General features: G+C 45.4%; 1 protein-coding gene across 2 annotated transcripts in view; it reads left to right on the plus strand.

The window, feature by feature from the left end:
• The window catches only part of PRKCH (protein kinase C eta), a 232,794-nt gene that overhangs the window by 82,321 nt on the left and 137,154 nt on the right, over nucleotides 1–13,319 (plus strand). For both annotated transcript variants that reach the window (XM_030214443.1, XM_030214444.1), the window contains exon 2: nucleotides 1,644–1,707. In XM_030214443.1, coding sequence (XP_030070303.1) covers nucleotides 1,644–1,707 — 64 coding nt within the window. The remainder of the gene's footprint in view (nucleotides 1–1,643; nucleotides 1,708–13,319) is intronic.

The following is a 13,319-nucleotide window of genomic DNA, read 5'->3' on the forward strand; positions in this document are numbered from 1 at the left end:
AGGTCTTGGGTGGTAATGGTCTACATGCATAAAATGCCGATTACTGCCCATTTTCCGCCGCGTGTAGCGGACGCATGTCAAAAATGAAATTACTGCAAGGGCTACGCAGTAGCCGTGGGGTAACTCAAAATTGACATGCACTGGACGCGCATGGAGGGGCATAATCGACCAGAAACGCCTATCTCCATGGGCGTTTATCTCCGAGAACGGGTCCGTGAAGGGGCGGAGTGAACCGTATTTTCCAAAAAAATAGACGCCCATGTGTTATTCGCCAAGGTGTGAGCTGGGCATTTTTGCTTTTCAGCGATAATGGAAAATGAAATCACCCAGCTCAAAAACGAATAAATCCAAGGCATTTGTTCGTGGGAGGGGCCAGGATTCATAGTGCACTGGTCCCCCTCACATGCCAGGGCACCCTAGGGGGCACTTTTACAAAAACAAAAAAAAAGGTAAAAGAGCTCCCAGGTGCATAGCACCCTTTCCTTGGGTGTTGAGCCCCCCAAATCCCCCTCAAAACCTACTGCCCACAAGTCTACACCATTACTATAGCCCTAAGGGGTGAAGGGGGGCACCTACATGTGGGTACAGTGAGTTTGGGGGGGTTGGACGACTAAGCATTAAGCAGCACAATTGTAACAGGTAGGGGGGGGATGGGCCTGGGTCCACCTGCCTGACGTCCACTGCACCCCCTAACAACTGCTCCAGGGACCTGCATACTGCTGCTTGGGAGGAGGGTATGACATTTGAGGGTGAAAGTAAAAAGTTGTGAAACATCATTTTTTTGTGGTGGGAGGGGGTTAGTGACCACTGGGGGAGTCAGGGGAGGTCATCCCCGACTCCCTCTGGGGGTCATCTGGTCATTTAGGGCACTTTTGGGGGCCTTATTCGTGAAAAAACAGGGTCCAGGAAAAGTGCCCTAAATTCTAGCTACAAACGTATCCATTATCGGCGAAAGGCGCCCATCTCTGTTCGGGTGATAACCACGCCCCAGTTCCGCCTTCACCACGCCTCCGACACGCCCCCGTCAACTTTGTCCGCATCCGCGACGGAGTGCAGTTGAAAGCGTCCAAAGTTCGGCTTTCGATTATACCGCTTTATTTGTTTTTGTGAGAAAAACGCCCATCTCCCGATTTAGGTCGGAACTTGGGCGTTTTTCTCGTTCGATTATAAGCAGGATAGGCTCCTATGAGGCTTAGTAAAAGGGCCCCTATGTTTGCTGATTGATAAAAGTGGGTTTTTTTGTATTGTAATTGTTTAAATTCTTATATTATGAAATTGTAAATATGTAATTTCTTAAGAAGACATTTAAACAAAAAAATTATAGAATGTTATAATTTATGCATGTTGTAGTACTCAACTAGGCATAAACATTTACGCCAGCTATAGGGCTGATAGAAGTGATTGTGCCTTGACCACTTACACTAGCACTCAAATGAAAGAAAGCATCTACTTTTCTTTATAGAATAAGCTTGAAATAGGCATCATAACCAGTGCATTTAATTACCCTCTGCATGGTTTTGCAAAGTGTGTGAAGCAGGAAAGCGATCCTAAGTCTGACTCCATGTTTTTTCCCACAGGCACAGCATCATTATCAATAAAGCCCTAAATTACTAATCGCTCTCTCTCTCTCTCTAAATTTTTAGGTGGATTTAGAACCGGAGGGGAAAGTGTTTGTCATAGTGTCTCTAACAGGCAGTTTCACGGAAGGTAAGGAAACCTTCTTCTTTTCTTTCTCAGCCATGCTCGAACACTATTGTTGACCAGAATACCGGCACATACATGCATGGATGCCAATATTCTAGTTACATTCTGGCTTCTCTCAATTAATATTTATTGGGCAAAGATAAGACTGCTATTTATGTGGTCCTACTTGGCCAGTTAGCTGTGTGTTCACTGGCATTGAATATCACTAGTGCCCACATATCTTCTGGCTCTGCTCAGACTCCGCTCCCTGATATTCAGCAACCCTGGCCAGATAAATAGTGCTCAATATCCACTCTTGACCTGCTCAGCACGATTTGACCAGGCAGGAGTTTCTCCTGCTCAGTTGCACTGTTTTGATTATCGACCTCTTAAGTTCTTTCACCTTGCCATTCTGTAAGACAAAAATATTGTCTATGCCTTTTCTAAATTAGATTTTGGTTGTTTGTTTTTTAAATCCTGTCAAGCAACCAAGATTTCCTTTTCTTAAAGGACCACATGGGCCTGGCCATCTCAAAGCTCATCCAAGTCAAAGGTCCCCCATGGGAGCATGACTCATTAGGAAAGTGCTCACCGCCAAAAGCTGAATATTGTCCCCTAAGATGTTTATAATTTTAAAAGCCGTTTTTCAAATGAATTTAGTGATGCAACTAAGCCATGTCTGAAAATTGCTCTCCCACACTAAGGGTAAAAGTACCCCAAGGAATAGTGGTGGGGAAGGACAGGCAGGCAATGTGTGGGGATTTCATTTGCTATAAAGCAGGTGCAGTGGCGTTCCTAGGGGGGCTGACACCCGGGGCGGATCGCAGGTGCGCCCCACCCCCCGGTGCAGCGCCCCCCCTGGAACAGCGCGACGCCCCCCCCCAGTGATAGAACCCTCGATCCCCCGGCGAAAGAACCCCCCGGGTGCACGCCGCTGGGGGGGGGTGCCGCGTGCCTGCCGGCTCTTCGTTTTCATGCTCCCTCTGCCCCGGAACAGAAAGTAACCTGTTCCGGGGCAAAGGGAGCATGAAAACGAAGAGCCGAGAGGCGCGCGGCACCCCCCCAGCGGCGTGCACCCGGGGCGGACCGCCCCCACCGCCCCCCTTGGTACGCCACTGAGCAGGTGCAAGGTCCATGATACTAAGGACATAGGCTGGCCCCTGAATTTTGTAAGGGAAACTGCAGTAAGAGATATCCATGTGCTGGCAAGCATTCAAGTACTTTAAAAATTGTCCTATAAGGTATCAAAAATACCTCAAATATTCTAACTTTATGTATTATTATAATGAGATTAATTTTCTGCACTCTCTCCCCCCTTTCAATTCATCCAATGTCTACCGTCTCCTTCTCTGCACCCTCTCCCCCTTCTATCTATGTCTACCCTCTCTTTTCCCCTGAGGTAACAAAAAAAACAAACCTTAAAAACAAAAACAAAGGAGGGAAGAAGGAATCAAAGCCCCAGTGTACGCCACTAGCACCTATGGTTGAGAATGGTGACGTGGCTGAGGACACGTCCTTTTGCATTGCTTCGTATTTGAGAGGATATTTGTCATCATCATTTTATCAACTTCACTTTTACTTATATTTTTAAGTCGATGTTACTTGTGGGCACAATTGTGTGCATTTAGAAAAAAGGTGTTTCTATTAGCCCCTGATGCAGCCCAGTTGAGCGAAACACGGCCTGTGTCAGGCTTTCTATTTTAGATCACCTATTTTCCAATAAACTTTGGTTTTATCCACACTGATCTGCTTTTTTTGTTTTCCATATTGGAGTTTGCGGATCGGCTACCCTGCTGTTTTCAGGGTTTGGGGGACTTGACCTGGAGTGGGGTCTGCACATATGGTTAACTTTTCACCGGCCCCTTTAAAAATATTATCCAGAGCATTGGGTCACATGTTTGTGACTCCCATATTAAATTAAATTGTGATAAAATGCTAAATTTTACTGCAACTTTGTAATTGGGCCCCCTTAATGTAACTCTTAAATAGCTCTTAAATGTAAATGTACGTCTCACTTCTTGATGTTCTCTCCACTGAGCAAAAATTAAATTTAATTCTGTGACATCTGGTATCCCTTGAACTAGTGAAGCTGCGGAAATGCATGTTCTAACACCTTTATAGAGTGAGAATAACTCCTCTACTGTGCTTGTGTTCTGTAATTTCTCAAGAGGATGTTTAAACGTTCAGGGTAATTCTGTAAAGTACAGACTCACAGTTATGCACTGATTACATGGGTATTTCATTCGAACAGTTACAAATCCAGTTCAATAAAGAAACATGGGTGTCTAGCATAACTGATGCATCTATAAATTACACCTGGCACAACTGTGTGCACCTACAGTATCCCATGGATTCTGATCCAAGATGTGTGCCCAATGAAATTGACTAACAAGCCAATCGGTGGCAATAATTTGGTACTAACTGGCACCAATTTGAATTTGTGCTCCCACCTTGCAACGTGCTATTCATAGGTAGCCCCAAGGCATCCTGCCACCCGAGGCAGGGATGAGATGCCGCCCCCGCCTGGTCTGGCATCTTCCCTGCTTTTACCTTATTTTATTCTTTTCTAAAAGGCGGCAGTGATTCCCATAAGCCGCCCTTCTTGCGATGCTGCCTCTTTGGTCTACTGCGTCCCACCTCTGAGGAAACAGGAAGTTATATCGAGGCAGGCCGCAGTAGGGAGAAGAGGCCAGTGCCAGCAGCAGGACAGCCTATGGAAATTGCTGCCACCTACTGATATAGTTGATATGGAGGGGCATTTTCGAAAGAAACATCTATGTTTGGATTTGGACGTCTTTGTAAAATGTCCAGATCCGGGGGCAGGGAGAACCGTATTTTCGAAACAAGATGGACATCCAACTTTCGTTTCGAAAATACTGTCAAAGATATCCAAATCCAAGGACATCCCTAGATTTGGACGTCTTTCAGTTTTGGCGATTTTCGAAACCAAAGACGTCCAAGTCAAAACCGTCCAAATGCAAGCCATTTGGACATGAGAGGAGCCAGCATTTGTAGTGCACTGGTCCCCCTGACATGCCAGGACACCAGTCGGGCACCCTAGGGGGCACTGCAATGGAGTTCATAAAATACTCCCAGGAACATGACTCCCTTACCTTGTGTGCTGAGCCCCCCAACCCCCCCCCCCAAACCCACTACCCCGAACTGAACACCACTACCATAGCCCTTACGGGTGAAGAGGGGCACCTATATATGGATACAGTGGGTTTGTGGTGTGTTTTGGAGAGCTCACTTTTTCCTCCACAAATGCGCTGTCATTGACCTGAGTATGACATCTGAGGCTGGCATAGAGGCTGGCACAAAATATTTATAAAGATGTTTTTTGAGGGCGGGAGGAGGTTAGTGACCACTGGGGGAGTAATGGGAGGTCATCTCCAATTGTCTTCGGTGGTCATCTGGTCATTTCGGGCACCTTTTTGTGCCTTATTCGTAAAAAAAAACATGTCCGGGTGAAAATGTTCAAGTGTTCGTCATGGACGTCCTTGGTTTTTTCGATTATGGGTCAAAGACGTCCAAGTGTTAGGCATGCCCAAGTCCCGCCTTCACTACGCCTCCGACATGCCCCCTTGAAACTTGGACATCCTTGCGACGAACTGCAGTTGGAGACGTCCAAAATCGGGTTTCAATTATACCGATTTGGACGTCTCTGGGAGATGGACGTCCATCTTCCGATTTATGTCGAAAGATGGACGTCCTTCTCTTTCGAAAATGAACCTGATGGGCTCTTATGAATGAATCCCCAAATATTTAAACAATCTTCCTAATTTAATGAAAAGGTACATATGCATGAACTCTTCACGATGCCTAAGATACCTAGGGGCCCTTTTAGTAAGCGGCAGTAAGCCCACCGTGGGCTTACAGCATGCCAATCTGGAGCTACCGCTGGCCCAATACAGGCGCTGGTGGTAGTTCCACCCCCCCAGTTGGCGGCATTTCTAGCCCTAGCAGAAATAATTTTAAAATATTTCTGCAGGGGCTTACCTGGCGGTAATCAGGCAACGTCGCACACTACCCAGTTACCGCTGGGTTAGTGCGGGAGCCCTTATCACTTCGGTGGGTGACGGTAAGTGTTCCCCCCGCATGGCCATGCGGTAAGAGCAATCTTAGAAGGCAAAAGTAGAGACTAATAGACGATTCACCACTGGAGACGTGAGTCCAACAGTCTTTATTATATCAAAGATAACGACCCGACACAGGCCGTGTTTCGACGCTAAAAAGCGTCTGCATCAGGGGTCAATAAATACACCAAGTAGTGAATGCAAAACAAAGAGTCCTACTTGTATATGTGTTGTCAGCTCACTGATCACGTAGCACCAAACAGAATATGCTGGATACAAATCCCTGATGCAGACGCTTTTTAGCGTCGAAACACGGCCTGTGTCGGGTCGTTATCTTTGATATAATAAAGACTGTTGGACTCACGTCTCCAGTGGTGAATCGTCTATTAGTCTCTACTTTTGCCTTCTGTGATTCATCATCGTAGAGAACTTTTCCTGTTCTATACTTTGGTAAGAGCAATCTTACCACATGGCCTTGACTTTTTTGGCCTTTTTACCTGCTGCGGTAAAAAGGACCTCAGCACGTTGCAAAAAGGGCCCCCGCAGCTAGCACAGGGCCCTTTTACCACCTCCAACTTGTTCCTATTAACTATAAATCCCACTATATGAAACCAATTTCACATCATAATTTAACTATTTTATGTTATTTTTCACTATTCCAAACAGACCCAGGAAGATACACATTGACCTATGTTGATGGAGGTTTAGGTTTGCACCAACTGGTACTTTATTCCCCTGACACAGCCTGTACTTTTGGTGAACATGGCCATGTCGGGCACTTGAGTGTGAACCCTGGGGGCATCAATATGATTTATTAAGTACTGTATTTTCTTCATCAAGGCCTGCTTTTTGTCTTTTTTTCTTGGGGGCTACGAAGCCGGCCCCTGAGGGTTTTCCCTCGATTTCGGCATTACCGATGTTGAAACCAGAGTATTATTGTCACAGAATCCGCCATCATCAAACACTGATTCATAGCTGTTGTACAAAGCTAGAGCTGTTCGATCTTTTAAGCATTTATAATAATCTTAGCTTAAGCAACCAGACCTGGAGACTTGAAATATTTTGAAGTCGAACTATAGTGTTGGATTTATTGAACACTTTTGGGCAGTTCAGCTTTTGCTGTGTAGGTCTTAGAACAAGTAAGAACACACCTCAAAGAATTTTTCACAGGCCCCAGGTTTAATTCCTCTCTTGAGTATAACTATTCATAAAATGAATACTGCACAAATACCTTAGAGGTCCTTTTACTAAGCTGCAGTAAAAAGGGCCCTGCGCAGTGGTGGGGGCCCTTTTTACCGCAGCGGGTACAAAGTCCGAAAAAAGACATGGCCATGCGGCAAGATTGCTCTTACCACTTGGCCATGCGGGGAAGGGGGGGGGGAGCACTTACCGCCACCCACTGAGGTGGCAGTGAGGGCTCCTGCGTTAACCTGACTTAACCGGTCTTAGGCAGAGGCGACCAAGGCGGCCGCATAGGGCCCCGCGCCTAAGGGGGCCCCGCTCAGCGTGCCTGAACTCTGCCTCGTGCCTCCGCTTCGACCCGGACCAGGACCGCATCGAGTCACTCAACCCAGTGGCGTAGCCAGACCTAACATTTTGGGTGGGCCCAGAGCTAATATGGGTGGGCACTGATGGATTAATAAGTAGTATCCCCAACATCTGCCCTGCAGCAACACAATTTAAAAACAATATTTTTAAATATGGTTACATTATCCCACATCTTAAACTTAACCAGGCGTAAGTCTATTATAATGGCAAACATCTCAACACACATGACAGGATCCTACAGTATAATTACAGCAATGATATTATCCTTCAAACTTTGCTTCTCTACCCCTCCATCTAGCCCCGTAGCCTGGCATCAGCCCTTCTCTACCCCGTCATCCATCCCATTGCTATGCATCAGCCCCACCCTAACCCCCACCCCCAGCTTTTAGTCTAGCGTCAGTCCTGTCCTATCCCCTACCCATCCCCCATAGTCTGGCACCCCCCCCCCAACCCTGAAGCACACCAGCATTTAATGTCCTGGCCACTGCAGAGGCCACCCCTACCCCAAAGCCCACCAACATAAAATTTTTTAAAAAGGTTGGTTTGTTTTTTTAACCTGTGCAATGAGCCTACCCCAACATTATTGGTGGGTTTCTGGGTGGGGGTGGGCTCTTCACTGTCTAGGGAAAAAAGATTAAATATACATTTTTTCCCCTAGGCAGTGAAGAGTCCATCCTCACCCACAAACCCACCACCAACATTACACTCACAAAAAAAAAACAAAAAACATTCAGACAAAAACTGAAATGGAGACCCCCCCCCCCCCTTCCCTCCACCCAAGAAAGCCAGTTTCTACAAGCAGGGCAATACGGGTAAGAGAGAAACATAAATGTTTTTTTTTCTCCTGTACTCTGCAAAATACAAAACTAAAAAAAAAAAATTAAAGTTTTTTTTAAAATGGTACATTTCACAAAGCAGGCACATCTCAATCTTTAAAAAATATTAAATAAAATATTTTTTTTTCTTTTCTACCTTTGTTGTCTGAGCACTTTATTTTTCTGGGTGAACTGGTCCCACTCTCTTCCACTTTCCATGTGTCAGTCTTTTAAATTCTTTTCCAGGTTGGCTTTTCCATTTCTTCTCTCTCCTCTTGTCGTCATCCTTTCCCATTCAATCACCAAGTGCCACTCATCTTCTGCTCTGTTCCCCTCCACACCCCTAGTCACATCTGTCTTCTGCTCCTTCTCCCTCCCTCCACCCACACCCCCAAGTCCCAATCATCTTCTTCTCTGTTCCCCTTCTCCCACACCCTTAGTTGCATCCATCTTCTGTTCCCTCCCACCCCCTCTAGTCCCATCCATTTTCTGCTCCCTGTCCCTCACATCCCCTAGTCCCATCCATCTTCTGCTCCCTCTCCCTCACATCCCCTAGTCCCATCCATCTTCTGCTCCTTCTCTATCTCTTACTCTCTCCCCCCCCCTCCCCCGTGATCTCTCTTTTTTTTTTTTTTAAACCTTTTGTCAACCGGTCTCGTCCCTGTCTCTTTCTTGCTTTCCTTCCAGCACCACTGCCACTACCAGCACTGGAGTCTTCTTTCTCTCCTTCCATCCCCGTGGCGCTCGGTATGCCCCCCCCCCCCCCGGGTCTTCCGATCCCTCGAGTCGGCAGCAGCTTCAGCTAGAAAGCAGTATACACACGCTGCTTTAGACCTACCCCGGAAGCCTTTCTCTCTCCTACAGTTTCCCTCCTACGCGGGAACAGGAAGTTGAAGCAGAAAGAAAGGCTTCCGGGGGGCAGGTCTAAAGCAGCGTGTGTACTGCTTTCTCGTTGAGGCTGCCGGCGGCTTGGGGATTGGAGGATTCGGGGGCGGAGAGGGGGGAGTGTCGTGTCACCAAGTCTGTTGATGTGGGGAGGGTGCGGGGTCGGCTTCCATGTCGCATGGTGGCTCCCTCGTTTGCTTGCGAAAATGCTCCTGGCTGACGAGCTTGCTGGCTGCAGTAGTACAGTATCTGTGTGTTCTCTCATGGCGATCTCGTGGACTTCCCTGTGTGAGGTTTTTCGCGGAGACATCTGATGTAGTGGATGGCACCTGTCGATGTGCACGTGGTGTTGCCTCTTGGTTTGAGGGGCTTATTCCTTCTGCTGTTGCTGGATGGGTCTTGCAGTGTGTTTTCATGCATTTGTGATGAGTGTGACCAGGTCATGTTGTCGCTTGTCTTCCTCTCGCTGCACTTGGGATTTCTGGCTGTGGAGCTGGACTCAGTGGTTCCTTCGGGTTTCTGGGATGTGGGGGGCGGTTCTTGCGTTGTGGTCGGTGGACAGGGGATGCGGCCTTGTTATGTCCCGGTGGTGTTTGGTGGGTGCTGTGATGCTGCTGCAGTTCGTTTAGGGGGTGCAATTGGGCATTCGCGAGTGAGCTGATCTTTTTCCTTTTGGCTGTGCACTGATTGGTTGCAGGAGTATGGAAAACTGGGTGGGCCTGAGCTGTGATTGGGTGGGCCTGGGCCCACCCAGGCCCACCTGTAGCTACGCCCAACCTCTCTCCAGCCATAGGCAGATAAAGCATTCCTGGCATACCTTGTACACTGTAGCACTGTGCTGGATCTTTTCTTAATATTTTTCCTTATTTTCTCCTTTGTTATGAGAATTGGAGCTACTAATTGTAGTGGACTTGAACTGAATAATTTCTGGGGAGGGGAGGTTTCATGATGATAGCATTGTGCTTATTATTTCAATCAGTTTTTTTTGTACAAGTTTAGCTTCATTTGTCTTTATTTGAAATTTCATAAATAAAAATTTCTAAAAATGGAATAATCTTATCAATGGGGTGGAGCTAGGGTGGGGGCGGGGCTAGGATGGGGCCCCACCAAATTGGTCTGCACAGGGCCCCGCACTTGCTAAGACCGGCCCTGGTTATACCCACCTTTCTGCAGATGGAGGTAGAGAGACTTGTACAGCTGTACCAATAGCATATTTTACTACTCAGCTTGGCAGATGTATCCTTAGGTGGTCTGTTTGAGACATACTATCATGGGCTCTGGACAGATGGGTGTGATTTCTTTCTGAGGGGTGTAAAACTTGCCACGTATCTAGCAGATGTAATGATTTACAAACAAACGGAACCCCTTTCTTTTCATTTATACCTAGTAGAGCCCGATATACCAAATCTGTCCAGAGAAGGGTTCCAAGAGAAAGGGACCTTCAAATATGCTCAGAAGTATGGTTACAGTTTTTGAAAGTTAAGGCATTACTGTAATCATTAGGTGTATACAAGTGGCTCATGACGTCACTTGGACTATAAACTTTGCCTGATGGTACATCTGCCCTGTGGATCTTGAATGACACTGAGCCATTTGAATGGCGCTTAGTTATGAATCAGTATGGGACGGTACACCTACCTGCACATTTAGTTCCTGGTGATGAATAAATAATATCAATGCCCTATCCATTGACCTGGAATGGCCACTGTTGGAAACAGGATACTGGACTAGATGGATCACTGCTCTGACCCAGTATGGCAACTCTTATGTTCTTATTCCTTACAGCAAACCTTTACCCAGTATGACTACATTTTAGCACTCAAGAATTCATATGACCCCAGATGATGCAAACAAAATAGCAAACCATTTCCTTCCCCTCCTTCATCCACTTCCACCTCCCTCCCACTCATGCAAAACATGAAGGCAGCAGCAGTGGCAAGTCAGTCCAGGTCTTATGTGTCACTGTGTGCTCACAGACCCCAGTACTCTGCATAGGTTCCCAGTCTAATCAAACAGAATGAGGAAATAGAGCCTGTGAACATTCATTGACTGCCATTGCTAGCCATGGGTCATAATAAAGATCCAGAGGATGGAAGAGCAGTCCTGTTTCTGTGACCCTGATAATTTGATCCAGTTTTGGAGTGGTCCTGACCCAAAGTATGGCATCACTGTAAATCTGTACAGCTTTTTATGTTCCTGATCATCTGGATATGTCTCTTGTAAGAGAGTTAGTTAAGTGTCCTACATTTTCATGGCTTGTAAAACTATAATTCATTTAAATGACAAACTTAAGCCAGACACATTCCAACTTAAATAACACAATTGTGTACTCATCTTTTACTATTAAGAAAGATGATGCAAAATATTCATAATCATTTTGAGCACTTACCTCCCAGCCCAACCAGCCTCTCATTCCTTTTCTTCTCTAATTTCACCTTGCCCAGAATTTGTCCTCTAAACAAATTTTAGTTTTTTCCATGGCCTTGCATAATTTTTGTTTCTGCAAATTAAAATCATTATTCCATGTATATCCATAGTCCTCTCTCCAAACAAATTACATACCCAGAAATATCTTCATTTGCCCCCCCCCCCACCCTGTTTACTAAGCCGCACTAGCACCAACACAGCCCATTCACACCCAAAATGGCAGGTCTGGCTTCCAGAGGTGGCCGGTTCAAATCCCACTTCTGCTTCTTGTGATCTTGGGCAAGTCACTTAACCCTCCATTGCCTCAGGTACAAAATTAGATTGTGAGCTCTCCAGGGACAGAGAAATGCCTGGTGTAGCTGACTACAACTCACCTTGAGCTACTATTGAAAAAGGTGTGAGCAAAAAATAAATAATATTTTAGGGGCAATGCCTTCTTCATTTCCAACATCAGCTTTACCTGGAAAAACTAGTGAAAAGAGATGCTGCAGAGTTGGACATAAAATGCAGTGTAAAATCACAAGCCTGTGCTGGAGCTCTGAGGTGATATCTGTCACTTAGCTGTCACACACTTTGCAATTCTGTTTGCATCTTTCAGCACAGAAATTTTATTTATGCTACCGTATTTTATTTTATTTTTTTACCGATTTCTGCATATATAATACCTACCTTCATCATTCTGCTTGAACTTTCGCTGTCAAGCCAGCTAGACAAAAATAATCAGCCTTTTGACTACAAACAGTGACCACATAGCCGAGTGGACAGTGACTCTGGCATTAACTTTATGTAATGCAGTGAGTCAAAGGCAGTCCTTGTATGTAGAATTTTCTTAGGATCAGATACAATTTGTACTCTTTGGCAGCTAGTAATTTAGCTTGCCAAAGAATTGAGCTTCTATGTATGCAAACAAGAAGTGCTTGATTTTACCATTACACACACATCTACATTTAGAGTTCTTAAATCTAATTTTCAATGAAACTATGCGATGAGATTTAGCAGTTTTCAAAGAAGGGATCTAGCTACCTAACTCCATGATGGCTGTTAGATCCCTTTTGAAAATTTTCCTCCACATGTTTACAACATAATAAAGGAAAACTAGATTATATAGGAAAATAAGTATTTCCATATATTTACATTATCCCCACAGTTTCCATCCTTTGTGTGTATCTCTCTCTATATATCTATATCTATATCTATCTATATATATATATATATCTGTCTAGCCCTAGTGGGCTTCCACCGGAGCCAAGGACTGCTTGAGTGGAGCCTAGCTCTGAGGGACTCCCTTTCTACAATGGCTGAGCCACCTCCTTGGCCTATGCAGCTGCCTAGCAAATAACCATGCCTTCACAAGGTTTGAATAAACAAAATATCATTTATTCTGAGTATCACAACTTTCATTCACTTGAACAAGGCTGCTCTTTTTACCTGCCAGAGAGTAACATAATGCAATAAAAGTATTTCTTGGCTTCCCAGCACAATTATATAATAAAACGTCAGCTAAGCCTTCCCAGCACAATTATATAATAAAAAGTCAGCTAAGCCTCGACTCCTTGTTACAAGCTTGTAGGAAATACCTTATACAACATACAAGGTTCCCTTAAAAACTATGTGGAGAGTGATGAAGATAAAGCAAACGTGCTAAACAATTATTTCTCTTCAGTGTTCATGGAGGAAAATCCTGGAGAAGGACCGTGGTTGGCTGTCGAGGGAACGTCTGGGAATGGAGTGGATACTGCGTCGTTTACGGAAGAAAGAGTTTATAAACAGCTGGAGAATCTGAAGGTGAACAAAGCTATGGGGCCGGATGGGATACATCCCAGGATACTGAAGGAGCTCAGAGAAGTCCTGGCGGGACCTCTTAAAGATTTATTTAATAGATATT

This window comes from Microcaecilia unicolor, chromosome 9 (genome assembly GCF_901765095.1).
Source record: "Microcaecilia unicolor chromosome 9, aMicUni1.1, whole genome shotgun sequence".
Classification (NCBI taxonomy): Eukaryota; Metazoa; Chordata; class Amphibia; order Gymnophiona; family Siphonopidae; genus Microcaecilia; species Microcaecilia unicolor.